The sequence below is a fragment of the Papio anubis genome, chromosome 1, assembly GCF_008728515.1.
Source record: "Papio anubis isolate 15944 chromosome 1, Panubis1.0, whole genome shotgun sequence".
Classification (NCBI taxonomy): domain Eukaryota; kingdom Metazoa; phylum Chordata; class Mammalia; order Primates; family Cercopithecidae; genus Papio; species Papio anubis.
The window spans coordinates 146,745,229-146,760,463 of NC_044976.1; the positions used below are offsets into that span (position 1 = coordinate 146,745,229).

Sequence of the window (15,235 nt, forward strand, 5' to 3'; positions counted from 1 at the left end):
ACTGATAAAATAGAAGTGCTGATAATAGCTAAAATCACTACAATCTGCAGACTCCCCACAACCTCCTAGCTGCTTAGTGAGTCTGAGTGAAAAACAAAAGTCATAATTTAAAATTTAGCCATCTTTGGAATAAAAACAACAAAAAATTACATAGAAGTTCCACAGTATCACTCTAAACGAAGCTTTCCAAGCCTCTCCTCCTCAGATCTCTGTGCTCTCCTATTTGTGATTTTTCACATCAGTGGTTTCCACTCTGCAGAACCAGAAAGCACTAAGACTGTTTACCTTGATGTCACCAAATCCCAATCTGAAATTCCTTTAAGACATTGCCACATTGCCATTATATGCTTTTGGGAGAAAGCGGCAGGTATTTTTAAAATATTTTTTGTGTGTGTGTGTGTGTGTGTGTGTGTCTGTGCATTAACCTAATACATTCCCAGAAGGAGTTTAATTCTTTTAAGCTGTTGCCTTATTTTTTAATTAGCAGAAATATATGTAATGTACATTTGGCAGACAGAATGGACAAAAACTGATGAAATACCAAAATAATATTTAAAAAAACAAAAGCAGACTTTTCTCTTTAATACAGGGAACCTCTTGGTTTCCACCTCCACGCCATTTGATGTATGATCAGGGAGAGAAGCTGCCCCTTCCACACACACTCAACACCGTCACTACCCACTCCCCTCCCCCAGTTCATCACAGTCTTCTGTTAATCCCGGTCTTCTGTTCTCACCCAGATATGTCTTCGCTCCAGCTGTGACTGACCACTGAATAGCAGGGGAAACAAGCTTTTTTCAGCACCACTGCCTGTCCCACCAGGCAATGGGCAACAAGTGTGACCAGGGTCACCATGAGTCCTGCCTGTCGGCTACTCCCAAGGGCTGACCCTCCTTCTCCATGGGAAACTCCCCCAAGGTGTTCCAAACCCATACCTCAGGCAGATGCAAAAACCCCGGGCACCGGCGGGAGAGGGGGGAGAAGCGGCGAGGAGAGGATCTGGCAAGGGTTTGCCTCCAAATCCAGATTATGACCCAACACTTTGGACGCGAAGCGAAGATGGGAAACGGCCGCTTGCTGAGAGGGGGCATTTGCAGTCCTCCCAGAACAGGCTGGGGCAGGAGAGCTTGCGGCCAGAAGGGTGGGGGTACCGGAGGGGGGGTCTCACCTCCTGCTCTATAGCCGGGTCTCTCCCGCGAGGCGCTGGGAAGCATGAGGCATGCAGCATTCAAAATGTTTTTTGAAAAAGACGGACTTGAAGCTTTTTTTTACAAACACGCCATTGTACTCACTTCTTATTCAGAGACGGGCTGCGCGCTCCGAGCTGCACGGGCAGGCATTTTCCCCGGCTTTGTTTTACAAGGTGGGGAGAGCGGGGCTGGACGCGGGAGGGGGCGGGGGGGGGGGGGGGGGAGAAGAAACGAAATCGCGGGAAGGAGGGGACACCGGCGGGCTGGGCAGAGGGCGAGGCGGAGGCCAAGTTGGGCTTGGGCGCCGCCGCCCCCGCGCGCGCCTGCTGCCGGGCCCGGGTCACCCGGAGAGCGCGGGCGACCCGGGTCCCGCGCCTCCCCGCCGCCGCCGCCGCCGCCGCCACGCGCTCAGCCCGGGGCTCTTCGCTGGCCCGGCCCCGGCACGGCGCGGCGCGGGGGCGGTGGGTGCAGCCCGAGCTGCCGTGCGCCCCGGCGTCTTTGTGCGCGAGCCTTGCTCAACCCCTCTTCGCATGTCTTTGTGTGTCTCCCCCGGCAATGCCCTCCGTGCCCCGCGGGGGGTGTGTGGCACGGTCCGGGCGCCCGCAGCTCTGCAGCCCTCCGCAGCTCTGCAGCCCTCCGCTGTTCTCCCTTCCCGGCTAGCTCCTGTCGCCCCTCGCCGACTCGTTTCCCTCCTTTAGGAACTCCCTCCTCTTCGCCTCCTCCCCCTCCTGTCTCACCGCCAGGGCTTGCTTCCCCGCACCTCCTCCTAGCCCTACCCTTGCCTGCGTCGCCCCTGCAAGATGCTCCCTTCTAAAGACCCCCTCTTCCCTCCTCCTAGGGGCACAACCCCTTGGCTCACCTGCTGCCTCTTCCCCTCTCAGCCCCTTCCACTAACCCCCATCCCCACCCCCCAAAAAATCCTCACTCTCGCTATCTGGCATCCACATCACACTGCGCTTCATCCTATCTCCTTCCCGGCCAGCGTTCGGGGTGTGGGACCGAGTGTGGGTCCAAGCTCTGGGACGCAAGTCCTTGAACCCCTGCATTTGGGGGTCCTCCTCGCCCTCGTGGCCCCCCAGACTTGTACAGGGAAGTGTCCCCATTGGCGCCTTGAGATCCCTGGAGTAGGGGAGGTAATGAAGACCCTGGCTTCTTCCACCTTGGGGAAGGGTTAAGGAGTCACCAGGTCGCCCCACTTCACCTCCGGCGGTGCTGGACTTAAGCAGGGCGCTATAATCAGCAGAACGCCCCGGACCGAAAAGGATGGGGAACGCACCTGGAGCCAGGGCGAAGACACCTCGAGATGCAAAGGGAATGGAAGAAAACCCGGTTAGGTTCTCTCAGAGCAAGACCCCTTTGCTGGAGACATAGGTTTCTAAGCGTGGCGGGTGGGAGCTGCAAGGTGGGAGAACTCCGACCCCAGCCTGAACTCAGCGCTACCAGACCTCTTCCCCATCAAGATCCCTATTTGGCAGGTACCAGACCCCGCCCAAACTCCAAGACCCCGGCGCAGGGACAGCCAAACTCTAGGCGACAGGGGGACGGAACGGAACCCGCCAAGGAGGGGAAGAAAGCCAGGAGATCAGACGTTGCCGTCGTCGTAATAGGCGAATTCTCTCACAACACACGTGATGTAGCGGAACTTCGATCCGTTTCTAAACTCTCTTCCTTCCCACTTTCTCAGCGGGAATCCCCTGATGACCTCCACCCTCCCACCGCAACTGCTGTTTGCGAGAGTTTTGCTTCCATGACTGCTGCTCGGCCAGATTGGAGTATTTTCCCAGTTACAAGAACTTCTTAGTGAAAAATACAGACGTAATTGTAGGAAACAAAAACAAACAAACAAACAAACAAAAACTTTTGCAAAACTGTTACCGTCAATGATAAAAATGCAATTTTTTCTAGATTCCAGAATACATTCAGCACCTCTTTCCCCATTAAATAAAAAAAAAAAAAAAAATCTTCCTAATATCCTTCCTGTTGGAATTCAAACACATTTTTCTCAACTTACGTGCTCAAAAGTAATACAATCAGATGTCCTTTTTAAAATGTGCATCTGATCCTCTCACAATCTTTACAAAGTCTCTAGGTCACCTATAATGTGCTTCCTGATCTGGCTACTCTTTATCACTCTAAGTCTTCCTGGCAAGTCACCTTGCCTGAGTGCACACCCCCACACACACCAACTTTACATGACTAAGGTACCTTATCAGTAAGGTTCTCTAGAGAAATGGAACATGTGCACACACATACACACACACACACACACCTTTATGTGTACGTGTGTAGGGTAACAGATTTATATTAAGGACTTGGCTCAGGATGATGGGGGCTGGCAAGTCCCTCTGAAATCTACAGGGCAGGCTGGCAGGCTGGAAACTCAAGCAAGAGTCGATGCTTCAGTCTTAAGGCAGAATTTCTTCTTTTCCAGGAAATCTCATTTTTGGCTCACAATTGCTTGTGATATAGGCCCACCAATATTACCTAGAGCAATCCCTTTTTGAAGTTTGACTGTAGATGCTGAACACATTTACGAAACACCTTCAGAGCAACACTTAGATTCTAGATTCGTGTTTGATTAAATAACTGAACACTGTAGCCTAGTCAAGTTGACACATAAAACTAACCATTGCAGGTGTTATCCTCCAAATCTCCATGCTGTCCAGAATTTTCCTGCAATCATGGCCAGTCAGGTGTTTTACTATTTGCTTCCCAGGTCAACTTGTCTTTCATCTATCTTTATACTTGTCACATTATGTTTTGCGTCTTTAAACTAGATTGTATGCTCAGTGAGGGCATAAACCATATCTCTGTTCACCATAATATCTGCAGTAACTAGCATCTGCTGCTAAATACCTGTTTGATATACATCTGAGTGAAATCGTTATTCCTAAGAAATAGCTGACATTTTCTTATATTCACCCAGTCTCCCTCCAGGTATTTGGAACCAGGGTATATCCTACATACATGAGAAATGAGATGAATTCACTATCTTCTGAATCATTTTTTACCCTGTCCCATAGGTTCTTTGTTCTCCAGATGAAATTTCCTCAAATTTTTTTTGAATATTCTTTTCACTTTTCCCATTTTGTTCTGCAACTTGATGCTACTTTTTTATTCCCCCCTCTGAGTTTTCTGCAAATTTAACCACATCTTGCCCAGCACCGGTTCTGTCACACTGGCTAATGCTTACTAGACTGGGAGATTAATAGTTTAAATATACCTGTTTAATAGATTAAATATGTTTTGATATGTGCTTGCATAGTGTTTCTGTTTTTCCAGACTCATGGGACTTAGGTTTTATCATGAATCCCAAATGCTGGATTGCCATCTTCTCCGCTTTTTGCTATCAGTTCATACATAGCAGTTTTCCTCCACATTCCCCTTTGTATTATTTTCATGTTAGGCCCCACATTCATATAGGGTGCTTGGGGGTTGGGGGAGAAGTGATGTACATTACAGAGATGTTAAGATAAAAGGATAAAATTTCAGACTGTAACATTAGCAGGAATCATCCTAACAAGTCAAAGGCTCAGCCTCACAAATAAGTTGAAGTAATCAAGAAATCACCCAGTCCTCCCATTCCCCTTCTTTAAACACATCTGCCCACGTTAAAATCCCTCTTGTTCCAAATGTAGACTTACTCATGCTGCTTGAAGAAGAGGGGAAAAAAATGTAGTAGACTAGTTTGTATGTCATTGCAACTGGAGGAACAAGGAAATAGGATGGTTTATCCTGTTTAGCTTTATTCCTGCATTACTCAGTGATATGGTTTGGATTTCTGTCCCTGCCCAAATCTCAAGTCAAATTGTAATCCTCAGTGTTGGAGGATTGCCCTTGTGGGAGGTGATGGGGATCAGGGGGGCAGACGTTCCCCTTGCTGTTCTCCTGATAATGAGTTCTCATGATATCTGGTTGTTTAAAAATGTGTAAGCACTTTTCATATCTGCATTAACTGGCATCTGGTACTAAATATGTGTTTGATAAACATCTGAGTGAAATCATTCCCTCACTGTCTTCTTCCTGCTCCAGTCATATAAGATGTGCCTGGTTCCCCTTCACCTCCTGCCATGATTGTAAGTTTCCTGAGGTCTTTCCAACCATGCTGCCTGTACAGCCTAAAAAACTGTGAATCACTTCAACCTCTTTTCTTCGTAAATTACCCAGTCTCAGCTAGTCCTTTATAACAATGCAAGAACGGACTAATTCACTCAATATATATAAACCTCATCCAAATATAATAAAAAGAAAAGATGGAATATATTTCTTTCATGCTGCAGGACTACTCAACACCTCTTTAAATTAATGAATAAGAAACCTGAAAATAAATAATTAAAAAATTTAGCTCTCCAAAATTCCATATTGCCCTTATTCTGGTGCTTTCAGATCTATTGTTCTGCTCCAACTAGCAGCATGAAATCTACAGGACTTCTCTTTTATGTTTATTTTGATTTTTGACCTTGGCCTATTCAAAATGTCATAGTGAAAATTAAAATTAAAAAATGAGCGTGTCACTGCCTTTTCTTGTAATTCCAATCGTATGTGAGATTTTGGAGTCAAAGAGATGTCTGTGGGTATTCTGCCTCTACCATATCTGAGCCATGTGAATTTGAAGAAGTCACTTTTGCTTTCTGAACATCAGTTTTCTCATCTATAAAATGGAGATAATACACAGAACTCACAAGAGATTGTTGTAAGAATCAAAGTGAGACAGCATTTATGTGTACAGTATGTCCATTCCTGATATGGTTTGACTCTGTGTCCCCACCCAAATCTCACCTTGAATGGTAATCCTCATAATCCTCACATGTCAAGGGTGGGAACAGGTGGAGGTAAATGAATCATGGGGGCAGTTTCCCCATGCTGTTCCCATGGGAGTCAGTTAGTTTCACAAGATCTGATGGTTTTATAAGCACCTGGCATTTCCCCTACTGGCACTCATTCTCTCTGCTGCTGCCCGGGAAGAGGTGCTTTCTGTCATGACAGTGAGTTTCCTAAGGCCTCCCCAGCCATGCAGAACTATGAATTAATTAAACCTCTTTTTTATATAAATTACCCAATCTCAGATATTTATTCATAGCATTGGGAGAACAGCCCAAAACAGTTCTCAAAAGAGTTTTATTATCTCCTGCATTTGATCTAATGTTGTGAACCAGGGGAGCTCCTGACCAAGCAAGACCACCAATGAATTCCAACTCTATAATACAATCTTGTCCAATCCACAGCCTGAGAGCTGCATGTGACCGAGGATGGCTTTGAATATGGCCCAACACAAATTCATAAACTTTCTTAAAACATTATGAGGTTTTTTAAATGATTTTTTAAGCTCATCAGCTAACACTAGTGTTAGTGTATTTTACGTGGGCCCAAGACAATTCTTCTTCTTCCAATGCGGTCCAAGGAAGACAAAAATTTGGACATCCTTGCAATGAATCTTGCTATTTATTTAATCTTCTGAGTAACACAACTGCACAGGTATGAGAAGACGAAAAATAAATCACATTAATCAGATATTTACTGAGTGCTTAAAATTCTGATAAGCCGTAAGAAGAAGGCACAAGGTAACATAAGAGTATTTACTTCTAGAGGGTCAGGGAAGGTGGGTCTAAAGAAGTAATATAAAAATTAAGTTCTGAAGATGAGATGAGCAAGGGTGGAAAGGGAGAAGCATATTGGAAGGAAAGGTCTTCCCCAACAGAGAGAAGAGCTTGTAAGAAGACTGCAGTTGGAAGAAGCTGGGAGAATTTGAAAAGTTTAGAGTGTGAGGCTTGGTGGGGGACAGTAATCAAGCTGAAGAGGCAGATAGAAATCAGGTTAGGTGGCATCTGGGTTTTAATTAATGAAACGTGGATGAATTTTCACCCCAGAAGAAATCTCATCAAATGCATTTTTTAAAAATCCCTCTGGTTGCTATGTGCAGAACAGGTATAAGGTGAACAAAGAATGTAAGCATGTAGACAAGTGAATCTGGACATTATTGCTTTAGCCCAGGTGAGGGCTTCATAGTGATATTATTAGGAGTGGAAGATTGAAGAGGTGCTAGTAGATCAACAGGACTCTGCATCCCACTGGATGTGGGGAGTGGGTGGTGACAGAGAGGGTGGGCATATTCCTAGAAGTTCCAGTTGACTGAAAACTCAGGGAGAGACAACAGTTTAGGCAGTACTTCAATGAAAGGTCTGTCTGATGTCATTCCCAAGGCACTTACCAACCCTTCTCGTAGCTGTTGTGTTTTATATGAGACTTATCCCTGATTGTGAATGGAGTGTGTGTCTCGGGCCTCAACCAATACAGTCAGAATTTCTCAGCTTCTCAACTGGTTCAGGCATGGGCCTATGACACACACAGAAAAGCAACTTTCGCTCTGTGCCACTGACCTTGAGCCTGAAAGCCTTGGAGGCTACTATGCTAAGAGGAGAGAAGCTACCTGAGAGTGAAGCAATACAGAGCAAACAGAACCAGGATGACCAAGTCCAGGTGACATTTGATCAATCCTTCATGTCAAACCACACCTTAAGCCACATACATATTCTTTTGGTGTAAGCCAGTTCGTGCTGAGATTTCTGACACTTGATATCAAGAGCCTTAATTGAAACAGTGCAATACAAGAAATAGGAGAAAATGACAAATAACTCAGCTCTGAGGAGGGTCCCTAAGTTGACACCCCCATGATTCCTGCCTCATAGTATTCAGACCCTTGTGTTTCCCCCCTCCCATCGAGTGTGGGCTGGATTTACTGACTCCCTTCTGATAAAAAGAATATGGCACAAGTGATGGAATATCCCTTTCAGTATTAGGTTACAAAAAGTCTGGGGTTTCTCTTTTGTGCCCTCTCGAGCTCTCTCTTCGTTCTCTTTCTCTGGTAGAAGCCACTTTCACCATCATAAATTAACCCTCTAGAGAGGTTCATGTGAGTAAACCTACAAGTGGATTTCCTGATGTCTTCCAACAGTCATGTAAGTGAGCTTGAAAGCAGATCCTTCTCCAGTCAAGTCTAGAGAGTATGATAACCTCAGGCAACACCTTAATTTCAGCAATTATATTACAACTAATATAACCTCTAACAGTCAAATTCCAAGTCAGACTATAAAGTTTCAGACCTGATACACAAATTATTTTAAGAAGATAATTTTTCAAAGGCCAAAATTTATTCACTTTGAAGAATTCATATTCCTAAAATTAGAACGTGTTAATGAGAAGGGAGTTGGACATCACTGGAAGAATGGAAAAGGGAGCAAAGAGGTAAATGTTAGCAATGTCCATACAAGCATTGTCTACAGTCGTATGTCTCAAACTTGAATGTGCATCAGAATTACCTCAAGGGATCGTTAGAGCACAGATTATGGGCCCACCCCCACAGTACCTGATGCATCATGTCAAGGGTGGGCCATGAATAACAAGTTCCCCAGTTATTCTGCTGATGCTGCTAGGGCAGGGACCACACTTTGAGAACCACTGGATGAGAGGCAGGATTCTAATTCATTCTGCCCTGATAGCTCAGTGGTGAGAAACTGGCAGTTGTGAGAAACTGGGCAGTGGTGAGAACCTGGGCTACATGGCAACTCAGGTCCTCTACCAACACGACTGGCTAGAAATTTGTGGCAGACACTAGCACATAGCAGTATCCACTTTCAAGCTTAAAAATGTGAAGTTCAAAAGTTCTTTTTATTTGCAACAGTACTACAAATTTTTTGCCATTTATGCCAATAAATATATTTATTCATTCAGTAAACCAGTACTTATCAAGTACCTACTATGCAGCAGAAAGGAATTTTCCAGTATTTGGGGACATAGTGGTCAAAAAGATGCAACAAATCCTTGTCATCATGGAGTAAACATACTAAGGAAAGAATGACACTAGTGAAACTGTGTCCATATCTATTCAGTAAAAAACTATTGAGTTCCTGAGTGAGTTTCAAATTAAAGTGCCTCACCCTGAAAATTGTTTTAAATGTTACTTTACCATAAAACTTTGCAAGATTCATTAAAATTTGCTGGTTCATTTTATAAAAATAAAAATTCCTAACATATATGACATTCAACAATATCTTTTGAACAGCTTTGTATATTTGCTTACATTAAAACAAACATATACACTCAAATATATGAAGAAAGGTAAAGTTTTGAAAATTCATGCAGGTCAAAACACCCATGTTTTGCATATAAAGATTAGTACTTTAATCAGTGTACATACAGCATATGTTAATTATTTAAAATAAGCTAACATTAATATTTAACTTTGACCAACAGGGAATAAGATATTGAATAGGGCATTGTAAAATAAAAATAAATCTTTATTTAAAGATACTCTGTTATAACAGAATAAATTCAGAAAACATTAGAATTTACTCCGTTTTCAGGAGGAAATTCTGCTGTGGGATTTCTTTTTCCCTTTCAAAACTGAGTGACATAATAAAGTATCACTAGGAAATGAAAGCAGCATATCACATTTAGACTTCAACATTTCCTACCTCTGGCATCACAGGTAAATCCTCCACTGACAATCCTCCACCAACAACGAATTTGTCAGATAATTTTTTAAGTGTGCCAATACTAGGCAAAGCAATTATATCAAAAGTGATGCTTTTTAAAAGAATCAGCCATAAATCCAGAATGAACCACAGCATTCTCAGTTTTCTTGATGGCTTTAATTATCTAATGAATTCCTAGCACATCCAGTACTTTGTTTAAAACTTATATTTGTTGTGAACATTTGCCAGTCCAGCATTTTGCCTTCACCTGAGATCACAAATTCTGTTAGCACTGAATGTGGCTTTATGAAGAGCAAATCAATACAATTTCCCTTCTAAAATGAATTCACAAGACATAAATGGAATAAAAAAGAAAATAGAATATGTATTTGGAATCTCCTAAAGACATTTTTTAATGTGTTCATTAACCAAAGATGTTGACTTCACCCTATATATAGAATCTAATTTTCCCTTTTACCTTTTTGCATCATGATTAAATGAGCCATATGAGGCTTGCTCAAGGCCACTTATTAAGTTTATGGAAGGATTGAGATTAAAAATCCATGCATCACCCTGGGGCATATTTGTTCTAGAAGAAAACCCTTAAACATAGAAGAAAGTGTCCTTTGCAGAATTTCAAAATCTGTTAAGACAGTTGTGTGATCTCCTCAAATTATACAAAGAGATCAAGGTAGGACTGCCACCACGACCACCTCAGTCACTTCTCCTCAGGCCTCTACTCCATCGATCTCCAGTCCATTTTCCACACTCAGTCATGTGGAACTTTTACAAACAAAATCTGGCTTGAAGTGTTGAAGTTCTCATTAAAATCCCGCACTAGCTTCCCATTGCCTTCAGGATAAGGACTACATCAATAAGGGCATCCCAGGGCCATAAACATCCCTGTCCTGTCAATAATAATAACAAAAACAGGAATCATAATATTAAGTAACATCTATCAAGGGCTTACCATGTCCAGCCATTTCACTCAGTATCTCATCTAATCCTAATAAGACCCATGTGAGGTAAACACTGTTGTTATCCTCAGAGAAGTTAAGTAACTTCCCCAAAATAGCACAGCAAGTAAGTCAATACATCCTGCTATATAGGGTCCACCCCTACAGGCTCCAAGATTTTCTCCTTGTGGTTTAGTCACTGGCTGGATTCCAATTTCTTGAATATACCTTACTCTTCCTTCTTTCCTTAGAGCCTCCCCACAAACAAGTCCTTCCAGCCTAGACTCTACCTGTCTCCCTGATTACCAGAAAAATAAGTTCTATTTATCTTTCAGACCTCAGTAAAAACACATCTTCCTCAGAAAAGCTCCCCTGACCTCCAAACAAGATCAACCAACGCATCCCAACATGTACTCTCACAGCACTCTGCACCCTCCACTTATTACCCCTTTGCAAGAATTATTAGTGCTTGTTCCAACTATTATTTAGTAACTTCCTGTGTTTCCTAGGGCTGCTCTAACAAAGTGCCAAAAATTCATGTAGCTAAAGTAATAGAAACATATGGTCTGAGCGGTAGAAGTCAGAAATTCAGGTGTCTGCAAACCCTTGCTCTCTGTGGCAGCTCTAAGGAAGAATACTTCCTTGCTTCTTTGGGGTTTTGGGGCTTACCAGAAATCGTTGGTATTCCTTGGCTTGTAGACACAGCACTCCAGTCCCATGGCCACCTTCTCTCTGTGTATCTTCACATCATTTTCCCTTTGTGTGCATCTGTCTCTGTGTCCGACTTTCCCCCTTTTTAAAGGACACCAGTCATATTGGATTAAGGTCTATTCTAATGACCTAATTTTAATTTCATTACCTCTGTAAAGACCTTATTTCATAATAAGGTCACGTTCTACTAAGACTTCAGCATATCTTTTCTATTTATTGTGGTGGGGGGACAAAACTCAGCCCATAACATTGCCTATAAGACCAAAATAAATTCCAAGAGATGGGGACCTTGTCGTCTTGTTCCTCAGCACAATATTTTACACATAGTATGCATAAAAATCATTATTTATTAAATGAATGCAAGATCATCTTTAGGAGGTATATCGTAAGGATGCTGGAGTTAAGCAGAATTCAGAATCTCCGAATTTCCAACACCTACAGCACCAGACAGGTAATATGCCCACATGAAGTGGGCCCAGAGAACTGGAGAAAATATTCTCATCAGCTTTAGTTGATTCCTGCTGTGACAGAACATAAATCCAGTGTGTTAGACCTTCCAACTTTTCAAGAGAAGCCTGACATTCACATTGTTTTTAGAAGAAATTTTCCAAATTTTAAGAGAGGCAACTAATTCAATTTTTAAAATAAACATTGTTTAAGGCAAATAAAATGTGTCTGCAGGCTAAACATGGTCTTAAGTTCTCCTGGTTGCAGCTTCTGCACAAGCTCTCTTGCCTGACACCATGTAAGACGTAACTTTGCTCCTCATTCACCTTCAGCCCTTCAGCCATGATTGTGAGGCCTCCCCAGCCATGTGGAACTGTAAGTCAATTAAACCTCTTTCCTATATAAATTACCCATTCTCGAGTATGTCTTTGTTAGCAGCATGAGAACAGACTAATACAGGTAACATCAGATATCCTATGAGATCAAACCGATAATAAAATGCAATGGTTCTATTTACTCATATAGTGTAAGTGTTAAAATATCTCACTTAAACTGCAGTCATGCAGGGCCAGCACTAAGGAGATACTTTCCTCTGGAGTGAAATGTAAATGGTGTCAAAAAACACAGTAATCAAGATAAATAACATGTTAATGCAATATTTTAAAAATCAACATTAATACAAAAAATTCATGATGAACCAAAGATTACAATTCTAGACAAAGGCAGGATCTAACCTTGCACTTGCACAAGTTGGCCTCACTCGCCTTACCCTAATCCTTGCCTGCTTGCCTGTTTCACTGACATTTACCCTCCCTGCTGGATCACTGTTTCCGGGACCTATCTTCTATGGCATTGATTCCCGCTTCCTGGAGCTCCAGTTACTGCAGTACATTACAGAAGAAGCAACTCCTCATCCACCCAAAATTTTATGCTCAAACATGCATTGCACTGAAATTTTGATGATGCGATTTATGCCTTCTGCAGATTCTTCTGTTCATCTCCTTTCTCTGAAAGTATAAATCATTTATTTTCCTACAAGGTGGTACCACTCACTTCTGACAGAATTGCTATAATTATAGCTTTCTCCTAGGCTTCTGCTTATTACCTGCTGACTTCTGCAACACTACTAGATGCTTCAGATGGGGATGTGTTTCTAGTCCTGCAACAGCCTGCTACTGGAGCATAACAGATGCAGCCTAGTTACCATGGAATGCTCTTATATTGATTCAGGTCTCAGTTCGGAAATCACATCTGAAGTGTTTTAAGGCTTGATATTATAGAAAGCACTTCTGACCTTTCCTAAGCCGTCACTCAAAATATAGACACTCTCATCTATCATCCCTGATAACCCCTTGATGTGATAATGTGCATGATTAGGTAATAACTGAGGACAAAATGTTGGTTCAGGGTTGTCATAAGCTTCTCTCAGACCTTCAGAATCACAAAACATGTCAAAATCACATGAGAACTAACATAGCCAATTATGCAAATATATTTATGGAGTGTCAAAACACCCATTGGGAGAACAATTGGAACCAGCATGGAAACTCCGCTAGTTCAGAATTCTGATAACTATAATTTAAATAAAAACGTGATATGGTGAGGAAAATTAAGCTTGGCCCCAGGTTCCTGTGTAATCTGTTTCTTCATACATTAGAAAATAAATAAATTAGAAAAATTTAATTAGATTAATAATTGATTTCATTAATTTAATTTGCTTAGGACAATTGCCTGATCATATATTCTGTGTATATTCCTCTGTGAATCTTTCCCTCTTCTTTACCTCTGATGAATTTGATCATAATTGCATGTGTCTTGATGTATGCTCATAGCATCTTTCATGCCGTGTGTCTTTTTGTCTATATGTCTGGCTTCCTCTACTAAACTGAAAGCTGATAGAGCAGCTGAAGGAATGCATCTGACATGGTTTGTCTGTGTCTCTACCCAAATCTCATCTTGAATTGTAGCTCCCATAATTCCCATGTGTCATGGGAGGGACCCAATGGGAGATAATTGAATCATAGGGTCAGATCTTTCCAGTGCTGTTCTCGTGATAGTGAAAACGTTTCACAAAACCTGATGGTAAAGGGGAGCTCTCCTGCACAAGCTCTCTTGCCTGTCACCATGTAAGACGTGACTTTGCTCCTCATTCACCTTCAGCCATGATTGTGAGGCCTCCCCAGCCATGTGGAAGTGTAAGTCAATTAAACCTCTTTCCTTTCTTTTTTTTTTTTTTTGAGACGGAGTCTCGCTCTGTCGCCCACGCTGGAGTACAGTGGCGCGATCTCGGCTCACTACAAGCTCCGCCTCTCGGGTTCACGCCATTCTCCTGCCTCACCCTCCCATGTAGCTGGGACTACAGGCGTCTGCCACCACGCCCAGCTAATTTCTTTTTGTATGTTTTTTTAACAGAGACGGGGTTTCACCGTGTTAGCCAGGATGGCTACGATCTCCTGACCTCGTGATCTGCCTACCTCGGCCTCCCAAAGTGCTGGGATTACAAGAGTGAGCCACTGAGCCTGGCCTAACTCTTTCCTACATAAATTACCCAGTCTCGAGCATGTCTTTATTAGCAGCATGAGAACAGACTAATACAGCATCTCATCTGAATTCTTCTTTGATTTCTTAGTGCATATGATGAGAATTCAAATATTTTTTGAATGGGTGTAAGTAACCACCATTACTCCAATACACACAAAATCATCAGTTCTTACGAACTCCAAGAAGGATTTCATCATAACCATTGATTTTTATCATCAAAAAGCACTTTAATTCACACCAGGGACTTTGGGTACGTTGAAAATCATTGTGTTCCTTCTATGACCTTCATTATCCCAAGTAATTCTATTACAACATAGATTCACATGAATATCAGCATTGTTTACAGATAAAGACTGTGAACTACCTAGATTTGATTCGGGCCCAGCCAATTGTTAGTTGTGCCTTGGTTTCCTCAGCTGCAAAATAGGGTTGAAAATTATATAAACCCCAACTTATTAATGAGACCCAAAAGAGTTAATATTTGAAAATGTGTTTAGAATAGTACCCAAATATATTCAGAACTCAATAAACATTAGTCACTATTAATACTAGTATTACCACTGACAACACTGAACCACGGAAAGAGGGAAGGAAGATGGGTCTGGGAAGAGAACACATAAAGGAGGAGGCCAATTATCCTCTGGGGCTTGGCTCAGAAAACACTGGAAGCTGGCTTTTAGGAATCAAATGAGCAATTGCAATTCAGGAAGAAATCAGATAATTCAGGTTGCGAAAGAGGGAGTCAAATTCCAGGCCCTCTGTTCCAGAAAGGAGAGGACCCTGCAACTAAGACAGCTCCTTCCTAGGGCAGGGAGCTTCTGCTAGACAACTCGATGTGGGAGTAGTCCTTACCAGGATGCAGCCAACAAAGGGCAGATAGGTGAGAGCCAGTTCAGTTAGAGAGACATAGGGGTGTTCA

General features: G+C 42.5%; 1 protein-coding gene across 3 annotated transcripts in view; it reads right to left on the bottom strand.

Moving 5' to 3' along the window:
• Positions 1-15,235, bottom strand: part of KCNK2 (potassium two pore domain channel subfamily K member 2) — a 231,229-nt gene that overhangs the window by 144,797 nt on the left and 71,197 nt on the right. Inside the window, exon 1 of one of the 3 annotated variants that reach the window (XM_017949550.2) lies at positions 1,293-1,988. The exons of 1 other annotated variant lie outside the window; for it this stretch is intronic. In XM_017949550.2, coding sequence (XP_017805039.2) covers position 1,293 — 1 coding nt within the window. In that variant the 5' untranslated portion in view covers positions 1,294-1,988. Of the gene's footprint in view, positions 1-1,168; positions 1,989-15,235 lie in introns of those variants that run through there. One more of the 3 variants, XM_017949548.2, reaches the window with a different exon arrangement.